This window comes from Eptatretus burgeri, chromosome 4 (assembly GCF_056783735.1).
Source record: "Eptatretus burgeri isolate ZD-2024b chromosome 4, Ebu_testis_v1, whole genome shotgun sequence".
Lineage (NCBI taxonomy): Eukaryota > Metazoa > Chordata > Myxini > Myxiniformes > Myxinidae > Eptatretus > Eptatretus burgeri.
In genome coordinates this window covers 2,679,175-2,700,232 of record NC_140964.1, presented here as the reverse complement: position 1 = coordinate 2,700,232, position 21,058 = coordinate 2,679,175, and the positions used below count along the sequence as shown (strand labels likewise).

Genomic DNA, 21,058 nt, shown 5'->3' with positions numbered 1-21,058 from the left:
ACTGGTTGGTCTGAAGGAGAAGGTTTTTGAAGGAATTTATGCAATTTTCCCCAAAATTGACCAAGTCCACCATTTTGACACACTTCTGGTCAGGTGATCGGCATGACCTCCACATTTTAACATCAAGACCCTGGCCTACTGTTGTAACCCAAATTTTATAGCATTCTGACTGGTGGGTCTGGAAAAGATGTTACCAATCACGAGAGGAATGTTGCTGCCAAATTTCAGCCAGGTCAGCCCAGCGGTTTGGCCGGAGAAGTCGAAATAGGAGACGGATGGACGGCAACAATACCTTATAAGGAATTTAAATACCAGATAAGCGAATAATACTTTAGGAGTATATATTATGTGTTTACATGATACTTAGTTTCGGTTTCAATGATTAAAGGGTATGATAATGTAGATTAATAAGACAGTGACAGAGAGAGGTCATTGAGCCAAAAGGAAATCTGAATTAGGAAAGTCTTTCAGGGATACAAGCGATCTCGTTCTCCGCTAACACTGAACAACAAATTTCAAAAATGTTTTTTTACTGGAGATGTGTAAAGTGATTAAGACTAATTTGGGTACGCTGATTTCAAAAATCATAACCGTTTTGCTGTATCACGTCAGGATTTTCAGGAACAGAAATATTCCCATTGCCTAGAAGTCAGGATTTCAATGAAATTTACATATGTCTTTAACATGTCTATTTCATACAATTGTTGTTAACTTGTGTTATATTTCTTTCTTTCAGATAAAGATGAGTAGGCGTTCCTGTACCAATCATCCTGACAACTTCTGTTATGTCTGTGGTCGGTATACCAAAAAAGATCAACAGCGAAGTATATCTACAGCAGTGAAAATGAAGGCCACCTACTTTCACTACTTCGGGTGTAAGGTGGGGGACCAAGAACAGAGCTGGGCACCACACATCTGCTGCACAAGCTGTCACACAACCTTGACTCAGTGGTTGGTGGGCAAGCGCGCGAGCATGCCATTTGCGGTGCCCATGATATGGCGTGAGCCGCAGAATCATCATGATTGTTATTTCTGCTGCACAAGCATCGCCGGCTTCAACAAGAAGAATAAAGGTCACATCAAGTACGCTGACTGCGTCTCTGCTCGTAAACCTGTGCCTCATGATGACGAGAACCCCGTTCCAACACCTCCAGCTGATCAGAACATAGCTGTAAGCAGTGGTGAAGAGGATGGTGATGATGAACCTTTTGAACCCGACACTCAAGAATCACACCTTCTGAACCAGGGAGACTTAAATGATCTTGTAAGAGATCTCTCGCTGTCAAAGGCGAAGGCAGAGCTGCTTGGATCAAGGCTGCAGCAGTGGAATCTACTTGAACCTAACACCAAGATATCCTTGTTCAGAGCACGTCACAGAGACATGGCTGAGTTCTTTGAGATGGAAGACACGATGACATTCTGCAGTGACATCAACGGTCTGTTGAAAGAACTTGGGTGTGATCACGATCCTGCAGACTGGCGCCTCTTCATCGACTCGGGGAAGAACAGCTTGAAGGCTGTTTTGCTCCACAATGGCAAGAGAAACCATCAGTCCCACTGGCTCACGCGTTCGGCATGACAGAGACCTATGAGACTATGCGGCAGCTGCTTGATTCCATCAAGTACAATGACTTCAACTGGCACATCTGCGGAGACTTGAAAGTGGTGGCGCTGTTGTTAGGGCTGCAGTCAGGCTACACGAAATACATGTGCTTCCTTTGTCTCTGGGATAGCAGAGACGACAAGAATCACTGGACGAAGAAAGATTGGGAAGAGCGAAAAGAGCATGTACCTGGTCGACACAACGTGAAGCATGTCGCCCTTGTCGACCCAGCCAAGGTTTTCCTTCCACCACTCCACATAAAGCTCGGCTTGATGAAAAGTTTTGTACGGGCAATGGATCTGAATGGGCGTGGGTTTTTATACCTCAAGGAAAAGTTTGGCAACACCTTGTCGGAGGCCAAGATCAAGGCTGGTGTCTTTGTTGGACCGCAAATCCGACAGATTATGAAGGACGAAACTTTTCCGACAACTCTAAACCCCAAAGAGCTGGCAGCGTGGAGGAGCTTCAAAGCTGTGACGGACAACTTCTTGGGGAACGAGCGCGCGGACAACTATGAAGAAATAGTGCAGCAGCTGCTGGAGTCCTTCAGGAAACTTGGCTCCAGGATGTCCCTGAAAATCCATTTCCTACACCAGCACCTGAACTTCTTCCCTGACAACTTGGGAGCAGTCTCGGACGAGCACGGCGAGCGATTCCACCAAGAGATTTCACTCATGAAGACGCGTTACCAAGGGCGGCACAACCCGAACATGATGGGCGATTTCTGCTGGTTCCTGCATCGTGAAACTGACACAGAGCAGCACAAACGCAAAGCCAAATGCCTAAAGCATTTTTAATTACATTCTAGTGGAGTTTTTCTGTAATTTCTATAATTTTGAAGCATTCATGATGAAATAAATGAATAAATGAATTTTTGTAAATTTCATTGAAATCCTGACTTCTAGGCAATGGGAATATTTCTGTTACTGAAAATCCTGACGTGATACAGCAAAACGGTTATGATTTTTGAAATCAGCGTACCCAAATTAGTCTAAATCACTTTACACATCTCCAGTAAAAAAATTTTGTTGTTCAGTGTAATCAGATACTGTATGGTTGTTTTTTTGTGGTTGAAGTCATGTCATGCTGAGCAATGCTTTTCAACCTTTATACAGTCAGAGTGCATCAACAGTTTGCTGGTTTATTTCTTCATATTGATGGCAATCATGATATCGGTCCCATCAGCATTTATTTTGGCTTTGGTTTTAATTTTCTTATTACCTCGTAACCCTTCAACGAAGGTCCCACAAACACCACGGGCCGCATGGAGGGTACCACATCGTAAGGTGGAGTACCATCTGTCTAAAGAATGAAAAGAAAAGGAAAGAAAGAGAGAAAGAAGAAATACATACAAGCTTGTCACATGGCATCACTACATTCAATGGAAACCACAAGGAAATAAAATGATATTTAGTTTGTTATCTTAAGTTTCCTATCTCAAGATTCCAATTTAAAAGTTTCTCACCTCATAAGGTACCAATTAAATTCCAATTTCTACTTATCTACCGTCGTTTCTCTGCCACTGCCCTACCCGGAGACCATTCCATGTGTTAACCACTCTGAGTAAAAGTCCCCTGCCTCACTACCATTTTAACTCTCCTTTACTCTCAGGCGATGGATGGCCCGTGGTCCCATCACTCCCAAGGTATTTTGTGGAAAAAACTGTTTTGCATTTACTTTGTGCGTACCTTTAATTACCTTAAACATCTCCATGGAATCTCCTCGTTTCCCATGAGTAAAATCTTGCCTCCCTCAGCTGGTCCTCATCCAGGTAGTTTAGCCTTACTATCCCTGGGATCAATGGAATTACACCCCCATCACTCCCCAATATCTGTGACCACCTCCAGATCCTTCTCCTCTGTGACACGCTCCAAAATTACCCCTTGCATCGTGTAATCTCTATTTTCATTGTTCATTCCCATCCCCAACACCTTCCACTTGCTCAGGTTAAATTACATCTGCCAATCTTTTTCCCAATCTAGGGAAGTATCAATACTTTACTGAATCTGATCACCACCCCCTCTGCTATCCACCTTCCCTCCAAGCTTTGTGTCATCTGAAAATTTTGGAAAGCCCACTCTTCACCCCACGATCCAAATCATTGATGCAACTCTTGTAAATATTTTCAAGTGTTAGTGTGTTTTTTCATACATTATTCTTTCCTGACCGAACCGGAGCACGCAGAGGCCCCAAATTTTGGGTTTAGGTACTTCAGAATATGTGCAAGGCTTCAAGCTACCCCAAGGCAATCTCTGTATGTATGTGTTTGGAAATCATAAGGCAAATCTCTGTAGGGTGTCAGCCGAGAGAGGAGAGCAGTACTCCATCAAGCTGTTGATGAAGGCCTTGTAGGTGGATAGAAGTTCAGGTGTGCCAAGGAAGGACTTTGCATGATGGAGGAGGCCCAGTTCATAGCTGACTTTGGAGGACAACTTTGAAATGTGGTTTGCCCAAGAAAGATCATCGCTGATATTGAGGCTCAAAAGTTTGAGCGACTGAACTTTTTCAAGAGGATTGTTGAGAAAGTCGATAGGAAGGTTTGCCAGACAGTCCTTTCAGAGAGAGAAATAGTGAGAGTGTGAGATTTGTCAAGATTGAAAGACATATTCCAGGTGTTTGACAAGCTTGTGATTCTGTCAAGGTCTGGAGAGAGGGAAGAGACTGCTGCCTGCATATCCAATGGATGAGGGATGTCACAAGAGAAGGTGGAGTCATCAGCAAATGAATAAAGGTGTTGGGATTCCCAGGGTCAGGTCCCTGGCCGTTAGAAAAAGAAAGGATTTGATGTCAACTGTGATGTTGGATTCCATGACCTTTCGAATGATTGGATTTTCCAGAGCGTCTGAGAGATCATTGATGAAGATCAGGAATGGGACTAATCCCAGAACACTCCCTTGGGGCACTCCAGCCTTGATGGAGAGAGGAGAGGAAAGGATTCCGTTGAGTGCACACATTGGCCACAAGAGTAGAGGAAGTTAGTAAGCCACGTGTGGAGTTGGCCTTGGATGCCATAGGCAGAGAGCTTGGAAAGCAAGGTGGGATGCCAGACTGTATCAAAAGCACTAGATATGTCGAGAGAGACTGCCCTGATCTCATGTCTGACAATGAAGGCCCCCATCCATTGTTGGGATAGCAGAAGCAGCATGTCCAAGGTCGAGTGACGAGGTATGAATCCAAGTTGATGAGATCTTTTTTTCCATATACATTGTCGAGGCTTGTATGAGAGCTAACACACAACACACAACAAGGGGGGCAGGAGACAAGAGGGGTGGGAGAGGGAAGAACAAAACAGTGGGGAACAGAGACATTACAAGATCTGTGGAAGGGAGAGGGATGGGGCAGGGAACATGGGGTATACAAGATGGACACTCCAGGGACTTTCACGACTTTACACGACAGGGACCTTTCGAGAAGGAAGGCAGGGAATTAGATATGGCCGTTTGAGAAAAGGAATGATTTGATGTCAACTGCAATGTTGAATTCCATGACCTTTGTGATGATTGGAAGAAAGCTGAGAGGTCTGTCGTACAGTGGATCCGTTTTTTCACCTTTTTATGCAATGCAACAACGTTAACTGACTTCCAAGCAGATGGAATATCACCTTGGGCAAATGAGAGGGTGAATGGAGCAGAAATAGGATTTGCAAGAGCAGCACAGCAGGTTAGGTTTTTAGTACACAGGAGCTGATGCCGTCCGCTCAAGCAGCAGAGTCAGAGTCGAGCGTTGAAAGAACCTTTGCCACCTTCTCAGCTCCAAAAGACAGAGTCCAGGAGCAGTTGGGTATGAATGGGAAGGGTGGTTACCATAAGTGAGGGGTTGGGGACACAAGATTTGGAAGCAAACACAGAATTGAGGCATTCGGCCTTCTCACAAGAGTCGGCTGTGGTGTCATTTGAAGAGAGGGAAGGGATGGAAGGGGAGCGTACTCCAGAGACAAACTTAACGAGGTTCCACCAGATTTTAGAGGAGGGAGTCAAGTTTGAAAGTTCATTTTTGAGGATGGACAGATGTTGTTTTCTGGCTTTCCTGAGAGTGAACACACACTTGTTGCAGACTATTTGGAAAGCACCGAGATTGCCTTCTGTCAGATTTGCTTTCCAGGAAGAGAAGGCAAGTTGTTTCAAAGCAACTGCCTCACCACAGGATTCAGTGTATCATGGGCAGAAAGAAGGGGAGGAAAACTGAAGAAGCTCCTTATTTTTCCTTGTTAAATGTTGCATGTGATACAGGGAACAAAGTTGATGACATTATTTTTGCACATACGAGTACTAATGTTTGTAAATGCAAGCAAATCATTCAATATGATTGTGTAAAGTTTCAGGGAGAAATCAATCATTTTTGGCTAAACATTTCCAGGATCACAAGGGTATATAGGGATGTCCTTAAAGGTGGGTAGAAGTCCAGAAGCAGAGTCACAGTACGTATGACACATCACAGCGAATGATAAAGTGTATGTGTGACTGCAATAGATCATATTCCGTAATCCATATCATTTCAGTTTTCAGTGTAAGGCCAATTGGCAAGGTATTCATGATATCAGTTGCACTTCCATTGCCATAAAGGAGAAAAACCAGAGTGGATTTTTTTCTGAAAGCGAAACAGATTCTCATACGCTCGCTGCATGAATATTACGGTAATCCGATATGTTAAACTTCACGGTGGTCCAAGATTATTGTTTTAATCCATTTTCGGTGTTGGACACGAAATATATCAACATCAAGAAACAGTTTCGAGGGACAATTTTCAGTAACTTATTTACTTGCAAAGAATTGAATGAATGGCTTAATCATTGAGATCAGGGTGCCCTTCTAAAATGAGGTCGAGTTAAATGTCGCCTTAAATCTGTCAAATAAATGTTCCAGGAACATAAGGTATTGCGAGCCACCTATCTATAATTCCAGCAATGTGTGTGTGTGTGTGTGTGTGTGTGTGTGTGTGTGTGTGTGTGTGTGTGTGTGTGTGTGTGTGTGTGTGTGTGTGTGTGTGTGTGTGTGTGTGTGTGTGTGTGTGTGTGTGTGTGTGTGTGTGTGTGTGTGTGACCGCTGTTTCTCGACAACCACTGGTCCGATCTAATTGAAAGTTGCCAAGTGTATTGCTGGGGACCTGAGGATGTGCCTTTTCAAGGTTTGATATTAATCGGACAAGTGCTTCCCAAGTTATGGCCATTTATTTACAAAACCAATGACAAGACACGTTGTTGCGTGGGCGTGGCTGATGGGGAAGGGAAGCTCAGCCGCGTTCCCCATTACGTGTTACAACGTACGGACTTCCGGAGAGTGATGACTTCGTGTATTCTAATAATTTCTCGATTTCTTATGCGCATTTATAGATAAACACAATGCTGCAAGTTATGATCGTTTTCATATGAGACGGTGTATAAATTTCGGTAACATCAGAGTGCTGGTATGCTCCGAACAAGGAAGTAATTTTTTTTCTCTCTCTTCTCTTCTCTTTGTGTTTTCCCTTGAGATGACATTGCGAAAAGGCAAAATACGTTGGCGCTAATTGAATAATTGGCCATTAAAACCTAAATTGCGAATCATCGTAACTGTGATATGCGAACTTCCGCGCCACGCACGTACAGGCATGCGAGAGTGAAGAAACGGCCTGTGTGGTTGTTGTTTGTTGCTTGCGGTTTGAATATTTATTCATTAAATTTTTTATTTTTTTACGGGCACGGACTCGTTTAATTAATACCCAGTTCACAACAGCACATTGCTGGATCATCAACTAATATAGGTGCAGAGATTTACAAGATTTATTTACAAGATAATAAAGAAGATTTACAAGATAAGGAAATAATGTATTATGGACACGAAAATGTTGGTTCGTAAGTACATCTCAAAATAATAATAATAATAATAATAATAATTAGAGCAGAAAGATGAACACATTTCATTAATTAATCAATAATTATGGCTTAGATTCCTGTGTTATAATAAATAGCAAATCCCCATACTCACCGATCTCTGTTTCTGCTTCCCTGAAAGAAAACAAGAGGGAGTTAACATTAATCACAAGACTGACTGCTGAAATAACACCTGCATTTAGTAGTGAGGGAAAAAAAAAGTATATAGGAAAGAGAGGGGGGGGAGAGAATGATAGAAAGACAGACAGAGAGACAGAGAGACAGAGAGACAGAGACAGAGACAGAGACAGAGACAGAGACAGAGACAGAGAGACAGAGAGACAGAGAGACAGAGAGAGAGAGAGAGAGAGAGAGAGAGAGAGAGAGAGAGAGAGAGAGAGAGAGAGAGAGAGAGAGAGAGAGAGAGAGAGAGAGAGACAGAGGAGACAGAGACAGAGACAGAGAGACAGACACAGAGAGAGAGAGAGACAGACACAGAGAGACAAAGAGAAGGATGAGACAAAATAGAGGTTGCAAGGTGAGGCAAGTGGGAAGGTGGAGGGTGAGGGAAGAGAGACCACAGGGTGAGGTATTAAAGATAAATTGTACATTAGAAAGAATGGTTTACATTGAGAAGAAACAGGAAACAAAAATATTTATTTTTATTACCGATGAGACTAAATAAAAGTACAATTGGCAACAAGTTAATCTCTCAAGGTGCTTCCTCATCCTCCATCCATTAATTCCATGATTATCATAAAGGCAAGTCTGTGCCCACAATGTACTTTGTAAATCTCACTCAGTATTTCATTGTGGTGGGAGGGATGGGGTCGGGAGGTCGGGTAGAGCAACTAAGAGGCCGTTCATTGGTCTGGTAGATTTTCCATCGTGTGCTGCCTTTTTGGCTGCTGGTTGCATCATTGGTTAGGGGCACAGCTATGCCACTGATGCAGTGCCCTTATTACCAGTAGACTGGTGCTAATTTCACCGACCTTGGAAGGATGACAGGCTGAGTCAACCCCCTGGTAATAATTCATTGGCAAACGGAGCTCGAACTCAGGACCCTTGGAACCCAAGCCACCACCCTAACCGATAAGCCAACACCAGGTTCGTCTGGTAGAGTAAAGCTCCATTTTCTCAAAACTGGAGAGGAAGTTTCCATTTTTATTTCCCATTGCAAACACCTGCAGTCAGTAGGTAAGATATTGACCATGGCTGCCATCATGGGTGATAGACGTGATTGTCATGATGTGTATTCAATGACCATTGCTCTCATATATGAACAAGGTCAATGGATTATTGATCCACGCGTGTTGAAGAAGCACCCTTCTCCCCTCACCCCAAAACCCCACGAGTAGTAATTACCATACGTTGGTGTAGGAGTCGATCTTCGTGATGCTCCATCTCCAAGTCCCATGCTTGATAGTCCAGATTTCCTGCAAACAGTAAAATCCAGAGTTTGAGAAAGATATAGTATTGTCTGGAAACTTCAATCGACCAGGACATGTTTTTTTACAATTCCCGAAGCAGTTTCATGAACTGCACTGGATTGCTTTTCAAAATAATTATCATAGGCTCATAAAGGGGCTTACACATAGATTGCCTGCAGGACAAGGCCATTTGGCGACAGTGGATAACTTGGTATGGCATGGCCCAAATATCATGATTTAAGTGTTCAAATGGTCACAACAAAGAGGCCAACCCAAGTTGAATTGGTGAACAAACTCTCTCTCGCCTCTGATTTTCTCAGCAGACAGAATTCTTGGTGTTTGTGGAAGAACAAATCTTGATCATTATCAAGGGAGGTTTGTGTCAATTATAAATCCAGGTCAATTTCGAAAGTGATCCATTTATAGCCCCTTAAAACCTCAGATCGGGCTGGCAGGATGGCCTAGAGACCTGCACAATCACTTCTAAGCTGTCCAGCCTGGGTTTGCATCCCGACTCAGCTATACTTTGTAAGACAGAGCCTTCCTGGTGCTTCCTTCCTTCCTGGTGCAAATATACAGCCTTCCTGGTGTTTCATGGGCAGGATGATTTATCAACGTGTGGACATCAAATTGGGAGTTCTGTCTGCCAGCATTAGTTAGTGGAGATTAACGATTCCATGGTATCCTTCACGAAAAGTAGGGGAGCTATTGCTGGCACCGTGAAGAAATTACAAATTGCTGCCAAAACTTCCTGAGTCGGAGTGGTGATCTGATCAGGAATGTAGCCGAGTAACTGCTTTTGGCAGCACCAACGCTCTGCATAGGCCATTGCACATGATGATTATGATGGTGATGAAAACCTAGGATAATAAGGAAATTTAGGCAGTTACTAAATGATGGAGGAACTAAAAATAAAACTCCTTCCACCATTATTATCTACATGATACGTATATACCTACTGTGCATACTGCCCTGAATTGCAACTTTCAAAATGTTGATTTAAATTTGCTTGAAAAGAGAAAAAAAATTGTTTGGTTGTTCGGATAATATTGTCATCCCAGTTCACCGAACATTAAAATGGATCACACAACTGATGTTGTTCAATAATAATAACTAGAACTGCGACTTTATAACTGCTGGTAGTGATGACCGGGTACCCAGACGTCTGCCTTTGATACAACTACCGCCTGATGAGCCCCCACACGTTTCTCTACGTTGTGGGATTCACAAGTTATGGACTGAAGAACAGGCCACATTCCATCTATTTATTTTGCACACAGTTGACCATTTTTCCTGGAGCCATCATCGGTATGAATTGAATTGCTGTTCCTGTACCCTCAAACACATGCAGTTGCAGCCAAGTGAGCCTTCTGGAAAAAAACAACAAATCTAAAGTTTTCAGATTCAAATAATTAAATAATTCTGGCTGCCAAACCGAGTGGACGATCGGGTTGAAATTTTAAAACTATGTTCCCCATGAAGACTTGATTATAATTGTGAAGTTTCGCAAATATTTATTCAGCAGTTCCAGAGTAAATATTACTTAATATTTTTCCTTTAATCCAACATGGCTGCCAAACCTTGGGGCCGATTGAGTTGAAATTCAAACCCTTCATTCCACATGTCTGCTGCATCATCTCTTTGAAGTTTCACATTTATTGATGTTGCGGTTCCAGAGTAAACATTAATTAATATTTTTCCTTCAATCCAATATGGCTGCCAAACGATGTCATACATCAAAAGGGAGGGGGGATATTTTTGTTCGTCATGGAGAGGCGGTCATACATGTAGCGTTTCGCCTTGATCTGTTCAGCCGTTTCAGAGAAGAAGACTGTTAAAGTTATTAATTTTCAATTCAATATGGCTGCCGTACCATGTGACCGATTACAACATAAATTTAAATTCTCCCTCTAATGGGGAAGTGGATCATGCTTGTTAAGTTTCGTGTTGATCGGACAAGGTGCGTTTTTCTATCCAAGATGGCCTCCAAACCATGTGACTTGTGACATCATAATTTTTACCGTATATGCAGGCATGGGGGTAGATTATAGTTGCCAAGTTTTGCTTCTATAGATTATGTGGTTCGAGAGAAAACAATATTTAATATTATTCTTGAATCCAACATGGCTGCCAAACCATGTGACCTATCAATTATTCATTAACAAACTTACATTCCCAACCCGTGTGCAATAGGTATGTGAAGTTTCCCCTTCATCTGACCAGCCGTTCTGGAGAAAATGTTTGAAGGTTTTAGGGTAAATTCAATATGGCCACCAAACCATGTGACCTATCAATAAGAAATTAACAAACTTGTGAAAGGATGTCTTATGGAAAGTGTGTGTGAATTTTTGCCTCAATCTGTCCAGCCCTTCTGGAGAAGAAGATTTTTAAAATTTATTAATTTTCAATCCAAGATGGCTGACAAACCATGTGACTGAGGACATCATAAATTTACATTCTGCCTCTAATCCTGCAGTGGAATACGTATTTGAAGTTTCGTGTTTATCGGATAAGGTGCGTTTTTCTATCCTGGATGGCCACCAAACCATGTGACTTGTGATGTCATAATTTTTACCATGTATGCAGACATGATGGAAGATAGATAGATGTGTACACACACACACACACACACACACACACACACACACACACACACACACACACACACACACACACACACACACACACACACACACACACACACACACACACACACACACACACACACACACGCGGTGAATGCACCCGTGTTGCCCGGGATCTTTTTGAATGAATTTAATCTTCTGTACATCGGTCTGACGCGAGCCCAGTATCAGTCCCCTACTGGGCCACGGCAGTCATAGCCTTAGGGGGTTGGTGAGGGGGAACCCCCCCCCCCCCAAGCTTGATGGGCCTCACCACCTCCCCTATAACCTTCCCGGAGCATGTCCCGATATTATTTGTTGTAGAGGTTTCCTCCTATCTTTCACTTTTCAGGGGATGAGCGCGTGTAGACAAACAAACAAAAACTTGAAATTGTATTTATATTGTTGTAGATTTCCGCCCGCCGGCGTGTGGACGACCGCTTCTCGCCAATGGCGGCTGCTCTCGCCCACCGAACGGACAATCTATTTGCAGCTTTCCGGATAAAACGCCGAAATCCCGCTACGGGTGTGTTTTTAAGCACACCACAGCCGAGTCAACATTCTACCCGCGCTACAGGGTCAATTGCCAAATTGTCGATATACCTAATTAATCGCGCGGGCAGACTACAGAGAGACTGTATCTCAATGGGGCCACTTGGAAACGAGCCGTTTAAGCAGCTCGCTTCGTTTTGGGATAACCGAGCGGGGTATTATCGCGAGGCCCCGTTGGACCCAATTCTATTATCGGTTATTTAAAAACCAACTACAGTGGTGCCCCCAGAATCCGAATTTAATTCATTCCAAGAGGCTGTTCGGATTCCAAAAAGTTCGGATTCCAAAACTATTTTCCCAATAAGAAATAATGGAAAGTGAATTAATCCGTTCCTGGACCCGAAGAAAACCCACTTTCAAGACACTTTCAACTGATATTACCCATGTTTAAGGTAAAATAAGATGAGTAAAAGACCTTTTCTGGGTCATCAATCTTTGTCCAAAGCTGGGGGATGAGCAGGAGCATCGTCGCTTCTTCTATCAGGTCTGGATGCAGCTCCAGCCTATCAGTGGCCATTGGGATCCAAAACGTAAACTGTTCAGCTTGGTGGAGGTATGTAATTAACCATGAAGCACCAAATGGTGTTTTATATCCCAGTACACTCTGTGGAGTCACAAACGTGCCGTTTTCACCACACGGTTCCACGGGAGAGAATCAAGAGGTGAAGACGTAATGGTGACACAGCATGACGTCACTACCATGCTCGCGGAAAAAAACGTTGAGTTCGTTAAAGCCGATTCGTCAGAGGGTTCATTGAATGAGTTCGCTTCAGGACGGGTTTTTGCGCTTTTATCGCTTAATTATTTTTCAGATTCCTACACACGGTCGATTTCGGCAGCTCGAACATGGCAGCGAGATCACATACACGCGTACCGCTCTCATGCTTAGCGATAAGTTCTTTCTTCAACTCGATTGTCGTTCTCACGGAATTCCTCTTATTCCTATTTGCTTCACTGCTCTTCTTGGGTGCCATGATGAATGCACAAGGGTGATAATTGGAAAAAAAAATGCACAAATCAAGGTGAAAACACGAGGTAAAGTAGCAATCGACACATGGGAGATGCTTTCATGAGTACTTCCACCGACGAACTGAATGAACAAAGCGCGAAGATGCGGGTCGAACAGGCGGGGGAGACGCACGTGAACAAACATGAACGCTACGTTGTGTTCGGTTTTCGAAAATGTGTTCGGTTTTTAGGGCAAAATTTTCTCGAAAAAATTGTTCGGATTCCAATTTGTTCAAACAATGGGGCGTTCGGATTCTGGGGGCACCACGGTATATTCCGAACGCAGAATGGCAGCTCAATTAAGGGAAGAGGACGCAACGAACGGGTCAACATTCAAACAAGCACATTTATTGGCAATGGCACGAATGCAGGCATGCACTTTGTGATCAAACAAGGCAAAACAAAAGCACCCATGCAAAAGAGCTACCACCGTCTATGTATTATGTACACACATGCACTTAACAACAGGTTTTACTTGCGGACATGGTGCCACAACTTTCATGCAAATAAACAAAGGAAAAACCCCCATCAAAGACAAGGGGTAGACTGGACCTCTTGAGGTCTTTATGAGCACGGAGCTGGGTAGACCGCAAAGGCTCCGAGAGGCCGGGCTGGTTACCTTCACCCTCGTGGTGACTCGCTGGGGCTACCCTTGACGTTCCCTCTCCAGTGACCCACGGTTAGGCACGGTATGGCAGGCCGCGCACCTTGGCTCCGCTGCGCTCCAATCTCTCCCGCTCTTCACTGACTCCGGACTCCAGGCTGATCCAGCCCCCAGCGCGCGCAGCTCCACACAACTGCCCACAACTCTGACACAGCTCTCTTCCCTCTCCTCCACACACTTCTTACTGCTGGCGACTCCTTTTCTCCAACTCCACCACCCCTCCGTCGACCAACGGGAGGCCGACAGACTCCACTACACTCCCAGACCGCAACTCCCAGACCGTAGCTCGACTCCGCTCCCAGACCTCCACAACTCCACTCACAGACCTCCACGTTTCCATGCGCCCGCTTTATAGCCCAGGCGCCCCGCCCTCGCTTCCCGCCCCTTCTTCCAGCAAGCGCGGGAAACTTCCAGAAGAAGGTCGTTTTTTTTTCTCTTGGATCGGGGCCTTTCTTTGCCTTTTTCAGAGCCCTCATTGCGTCTGGTTCCGCTAGCAGGGTTTGTCGCTGGGGGGGGGGGGGTGAGGCCGTCGTCCGTTCTCCCCAGACGAATGCCAGGCTTCTCGCAACCGTATGCCAAAGTGGAAACGTGGTGGTGGTTACGGTGGTTGTCGTAATGGTGGCGTGGCCGGCGTTTTGTGGTGGTCGTGAGGGTGGTGTGGTTAATGTGGTTGTCGTAATGGTGGCATGGGTGGCGTTTTGTGGTGGTCGTGAGGGTGGTGTGTTTGGGTGGTTGTGGTCAAGGTGGTTGTCGTAATGGTGGCGTGGCTGGCGTTTTGTGGTGGTCATGAGGGTGGTGTGGTTGGGCAGTTGTGGTTAAGGTGGTTTTCATAATGGTGGCGTGGCTGGCGGTTTGTGGTGGTCGTGAGGGTGGTGTGGTTGGGTGGTTGTGGTTAAGATGGTTTTCGTAATGGTGGCGTGGCTGGCGGTTTGTGGCGGTCGTGAGGGTGGTGTGTTTGGGTGGTTGTGGTCAAGGTGGTTGTCGTAATGGTGGCGTGGCTGGCGTTTTGTGGTGGTCATGAGGGTGGTGTGGTTGGGCAGTTGTGGTTAAGGTGGTTTTCATAATGGTGGCGTGGCTGGCGGTTTGTGGTGGTCGTGAGGGTGGTGTGGTTGGGTGGTTGTGGTTAAGATGGTTTTCGTAATGGTGGCGTGGCTGGCGGTTTGTGGCGGTCGTGAGGGTGGTGTGGTTGGGTGGTTGTGGTTAAGGTGGCTGTTCTGAAGGCGGTTGTGGTGGTTGAAATGCGGTTGGTCCAAAATAACGATAGTAAAAGAAAAACGGCTACCTCAAAGATCACAGCCCTGCACACGAATAATTGCCCGTTAAACATCGGTGGGGAAATCTATCTGAACACACACTTATCGACATAACTGATCTAAGGACCTATATGGTGTTCTGCGAATCACCACAGCCGTAACAATATCGTAACTAATTCTGGCTCGCCAGGCGTGCGAGCGACTGCGTAACTCCAATCGCAACCGCGTCGCCCACCAGACGGACAATTCAGTCGTGACCCTCCTGGAACTACCGCCAGGAGCCAGTCACGGGTGGGGGGTTAACCTCACCACGATCGTGCCAATTGCCTACCCGCGCAGGATAGGGTTGCTCGCCAAATTCGACCTACCTAAGTACCTGCGCGAGTGGTCGACCGGGCGATCGTACCTCGCCACAGGTCGGCCAAGGACACGAACCGCTTAAGCGGTCCGTTCCGTGCTACAGTGATAACAGAGCGGTGTTATCGCCGACCTCGATGGATCTGATTATCTTCTTTACCTGGGTGTTCAAAACCCACTACTAATTTATTCCGCAATTCAAGATGGCACTTTCAATGGGGAAAGAGACTACGAACGGGATACATTTCAAACAAGGACATTTATTACAAAGCACATATTGCACACACAACACAAGCAAAGAATCATGCAATATACAAGAAAAGCGTTACCACCGAATACGAGCAATGTACATGCACTTAACAGTTTTACTTAACAGGGACACGGCGTCACATCAGTCATACAAAAGCAACAGGAAAACACTCCCCATAGGCAGGGAGGTAGACGGGGTTCGTAAACCTTTATGGTCGTGGGCCATGGGTGACCGAATAGGCCCGCGAGACCGTGCTGGTTACCTGCCCCCTCGAGGGGCGACGGTCGGCGAACCCTCTCCGGCACTCTCCTCTCATGCGCGTCTCGACCCGGGACCACTGCTCGCAACCCTCACGACTTGGCGCCCAGAGGGAGAGACGAGCCTTCGACGATCCCGAGCCCACTTCGACGATCCAGAGCCCGACGAGTCCAAACACGACGTCCCAGGCAGGAGAGAGGAAGAATCCAACGCGATGATCCAGGCAGGAGCGAGGAGAGCTCAAACACGACGTCCACCAAGAGAGAGCGAGCCCGCGTGTGGTCCGCCCTATATAGCATGGGGCTCCGCCCCTTTGCTCCACCCCCTTTTTGGCTCCGCCTCTCCTCTAGCCATGTCGAGAAGCTCCTCGATAAGGGGTGTTTCCTCCTCACGGCCGCCTCACACCCCGTATCCACCAATCGCCAGCGAGCTCTCGCGGCCTCTCCCGTCAGCCCCGGCACCGCAAAAAGGCGGGAAAACTCGCGCGCCGTTGTAGGCCTTTCACGGGGCCTTCGTTTGAAGTCTTCGGACGGTCCAAAATAACGATAGAACAGAAAAACGGCTATCTCAAAGAGTCGCAGCCAGATGAATCACACGAATTCCCTTTAAACAACGGTGGGGAACTATCTGCACATAAACTTAGCGTCATAACTGATCCAAGGACCCTTTATGGTGTATTGCGAATTTCCACCGCCGTAACTATATATATATATATATACACACACACACGCATACATGTATAGATAGATAGATAGATAGATAGATAGATAGATAGATAGATATATACATACATATATATATATATATACATATATATACATACATATATATATATATATACACATATATATACATATATATATATATACATATATATACATACATATATATATATATACATATATATATACATATATATACATATATATATATATATATATATATATATATATATATATATACATGTATATACATACATATATATTTTTTTCTTTTTTTTGTATAAGATTGGGGCTGTTGGGATTGCACATTATTAAAGAAGAAGAAGGCGCTTCCAACCAAAAGTGAAACTAGATCTCCTCCACTAATTTGAGAAATTAGCAAGAACAGATCCGGTCTTCGGCAACGTTTCACCAGCTTCACAGCTGGCTTCCTCAGGCCAAGACGCCGAAACTCGGCACATGTCCGGTTTTTATTTTGATAAAACCGTTCATTTCCGGTCACGTGCTGGTGCTCGAGGTCAAATGGAGGAGTGCTTTTATATTTAGCAAACCTCAAACAAAATAATCATCAAATGAAATCATCGATGGGGTGCTCCACTCTTTTTTTGTTTTTACTTTCACGTGATCTGGTGGTGTTTGTGTGTGAGGGAGCATTTGTGTGTGCGCTTGATGTTGTTTTTGTGTTTCCGAGGCACAAGGACATATGGTTTTGTGTCTGGGTTGGACATTGAGGTGTTGATTGTGTGAGTGTTGGGGTGGACACCCGACGAGAACCCCATTACACCCATAACCAACACCTCGTCATTTTGTGTGAATCAAACAAGTGGTTGCTGAGAAAAAAAAAAAAAAAAAAAAAAAAAAAAAAAAGGTCGAATAATAATTATAGTAATAATAACAACAATAATGAAAATTATTTAAAGAAAATTATTATTTTGACCACATTCTCATCATAAAGCTTTGTTGAATATTTGATGACAAAAGCTCAAATAATAAAAAAATAAAACACAGACAAACAAAAGTGATTGCAAAACACCGTCTTCCGCTGTGGGGGGGCGGGGGGGGGGACTGGCTTATAACCCAACGTACATGCATGAAACAAAAACATGCTTATGTGCATAAATAATACATTGGAGGTACATACCTCGGATCATTCTGATTGCACAAGGACATCGACGAACACCCAGGCCGACGACCTGAAGCCTGCCGATCTGTGCGTGGCAGCACTTGATTTTTTTGGGGGGGTGGAGTCAGGCCAGCTGTCCAGCCAAGGAGCGTCACGCAATGGGGTGGAGTCAGGCAAGCTGTCCAGCCAATGAGCGTCACGCAGTGGGGTGGAGTCAGGCCAGCTGTCCAGCCAATGAGCGCCACCCAGTGGGGTGGAGTGTTTCACGCAATGGGGTGGAGTCAGGCAAGCTGTCCAGCCAATGAGCGTCATGCAGTGGGGTGGAGTCAGGCCAGCTGTCCAGCCAATGAGCGTCACGCAGTGGGGTGGAGTCAGGCCAGCTGTCCAGCCAATGAGTGGGGTGGAGTCAGGCTAGCTGTCCAGCCAATGAGCGTCACGCAGTGGGGTGGAGTCAGGCAAGCTGTCCAGCCAATGAGCGTCATGCAGTGGGGTGGAGTCAGGCCAGCTGTCCAGCCAATGAGCGTCATGCAGTGGGGTGGAGTCAGGCCAGCTGCCCAGCCAATGAGCGTCATGCAATGGGGTTGCGTCAGGCCAACTGTCCAGCCAATGAGCGTCATGCAATGGGGTGGAGTCAGGCCAGCTGTCCAGCCAATGAGCGTCATGCAATGGGGTGGAGTCAGGCCAGCTGAGCACTGACCGATGTGTAATGTGATATTTTCTAAGTCTAAAAAGGGCATAACTCTGGGAAAAATTGATGAAACGCCCTGAAACTTGAACTTCTTCTGTAACTTATCATAATAAAGCCACTCACCAAGTTTCAGTTGAACATGTTAAAGGTTATGGGGGAAAAAAAGTTGGAAAAACCACAGGTGGGACGGACAGACAGAGAGCAAACATCTAATCCCCTCGGGCGAAACTGGAAGGGGACTAATAAGGCAATTCTCTGCATATAATATGTGTGTGTACATCTGAAGATTATAGAAAAAACAGGGCTGGGCCGCTCTCCACCAGATTCTGCACATGTGTTGTTAGCTCACCTGGAACATTGTGCACGTGCCATACAGTTGGAGTCGTTTCCTGACCCCGACTGCAGACGTGGGGGGGTTATTAACCAGGGAGACGGGGGGGGGGATTATTAACCAGGGAACAAAATATATTTTCCCACCTCCCCCACTATCCCCCTGACCCACCCCCCTCCCCTACGCTACTCCCAAAGGGAGCAGAAGTTTCCAGTAATGATGCATTGGTTAAAAAAGACCGAGCAAATGTACTTCAATCATTTACAACGTGGAGAGCACCATTTACAGACTTTTCTGGATATGTAGTCGAGGCTCGTGGAAGAGCTAGTATGAGTACACTCAACGGATCAGGATGCAGCAGGATAAACGAAACAGCAGAGAGAGGGGGAAACATCAACAGCAGAGCTGAAGGCCACGATAGAGGGAGGCGGACAAACAATAGGTGTGGGGAGGAATGGGGGGGGGGGCAGGAGAGGATTTATGGAGTGGACAAGATTGATACAGAAGGAAACTCTTAGGACTGGGGAAAACTGGAAATTTGGGAGGAGGAGGGATTGGGCTATGGTTGGGGGGGAGGGGACAAGAGTAGAAAAGATCATGATTCTGGATTGGGGATTATCTGAGATGGTGGTGAACAGTCATCTTGAAGACCTGGAGGGAAGATTGAAATTGAAGAGGATGTGGAAGTTGGTTCCACAGGCTTCTCAGAATCATACACGTGTAATAAGGAGCAATCTTCATAAACATGCAACAATGCAAAAATATGCCATCTCACCATCACCCCTCCCTAGAATCATTCTTCCGTATGTACATCGTTTGTCTGCCTGCGCCTTCCAACTTCTTCACTTTTTCTCTCTCGCCTCCTATTCTCCAATGTATTTGTTGCTGACAACCGCATGCCCTACCCACCTTTTACACTTTTGCAAACATGATATGGGGTGCCCTATCAATTGATGATGGTTTTCTTTTCTTTGCCAATTGGTTCGCAGTGAATTTTCGGCACCAAATATCACATCATACATCAGAAGAATGTTGTGGAAAAACTGTTCAGTGGATTTCTGGACACTTGCATTTCCAAGTTGTTGTTTCGCCTTTCCGAGTGATTTGCCAGGACTGTGATTCATTGCGGTTCAAAGTGCTTCGATCATTTCTGATATGTATACCGGCGGTTAATGGGGTCTCCTCGGATCAGGCACAGTGCCTTTCCCCTCAAATTCTCTGTGACGCGAACAAAATTGTGTTTATAAATGAACATCTTGTCTAAAATAAACCTCTGAGTGCCTTTACGTTAAAGTCGCACTCTTCAGTTCAACGAGTAGCAACACTGGCCTTCTCATTTGTTCTGTTGATAGACGACCATTGACTGACACCATGTCCAGATGATGCAGCACTTCATTGCGAGGCATGAAGTGCTTGTCTTAGCGCAGGTAGCTCAAGTTTCAAAGTGAATAATAGTGGGCAGTTGGGGAGGTCACAACAGGTCTTTTTGGATGGTTTGATTTTCCTAATAGGATTGTAAGCAAGGGAGATTTGTATCGGATAGCATGGGAAATCATTGGACTAATTGAACGTATTTTAACATCAGGGTGCATTAATTGAACGTAACTTCACCTTCGGTGGCAGAGGTGACAATTGTAAAAAAGACCAAATAAAAAGATATAAAAAGGAATATCAACAAATACAGTGCCGAAAGAAAGTCTACACCCCCTTTCAAAACTTTTTTTTTTTTTTTTTTTTTTTTTTTTTTTGTATACCTTGGTCGAGGCTCGTATGAGAGCTAACACACAACTCACAGCAAGGAGGCATGAGACAAGAGGGGTGGGAGTGGAAGGGACAAAACATTGGGGAACAGACACAGGTGAACTGTGGAAGGGAGAGGGATGGGGATGGGACGGGGAACATGGCGAGGAGAAGATGGACATTACAGGGACTTTCAGGAAGGAAAGCAGGAGAATTGAAGGAAGTGGGCTTGGGTGGATTATCGGGGGTAGAAAAGATCGAGGATTTGGATGGGGGAAGATAAGAGGTGGTGGTGAACAGCTGTTTTGAAAGCCTGGAGGGAAGAATGGGAAAGAATAGAGTGAGGAAGTTTATTCCAAAGGCGGGAAAAAGAGGAATGAAAGAGTGAAGATGAGCAGTGATTCGTGATTTTGGTAGTTTTACCAGAAGGGGGTTGTTGGCGGACCTTGAGCGCCCTGTGGAAATGTGGTTGGGACAAATCGCAGAGAGAGCAGGGGGGGCAAGGCTGGAGAGGAGTCGGTAGAAGACAGAAAGACCACCGACCAACCTGCGGTGATTGAGTGAGAGGCCCAAAGACTCAGCTTCATTGCGGGAGATGCCAATGATC

General features: G+C 45.2%; 1 protein-coding gene across 1 annotated transcript in view; it reads right to left on the bottom strand.

The window, feature by feature from the left end:
- The window catches only part of LOC147027339 (voltage-dependent L-type calcium channel subunit beta-4-like), an 87,290-nt gene extending 68,903 nt beyond the window's left edge, over positions 1–18,387 (bottom strand). Inside the window, exons 1-4 of the mRNA XM_085876121.1 lie at positions 17,711–18,387; positions 8,817–8,887; positions 7,567–7,586; positions 2,825–2,905 (exon numbers count right to left, since the gene is read on the bottom strand). Coding sequence (XP_085732247.1) covers positions 2,825–2,905; positions 7,567–7,586; positions 8,817–8,887; positions 17,711–17,739 — 201 coding nt within the window. The 5' untranslated portion in view covers positions 17,740–18,387. The remainder of the gene's footprint in view (positions 1–2,824; positions 2,906–7,566; positions 7,587–8,816; positions 8,888–17,710) is intronic.
- Between the last annotated feature and the right edge of the window lie 2,671 nt (positions 18,388–21,058).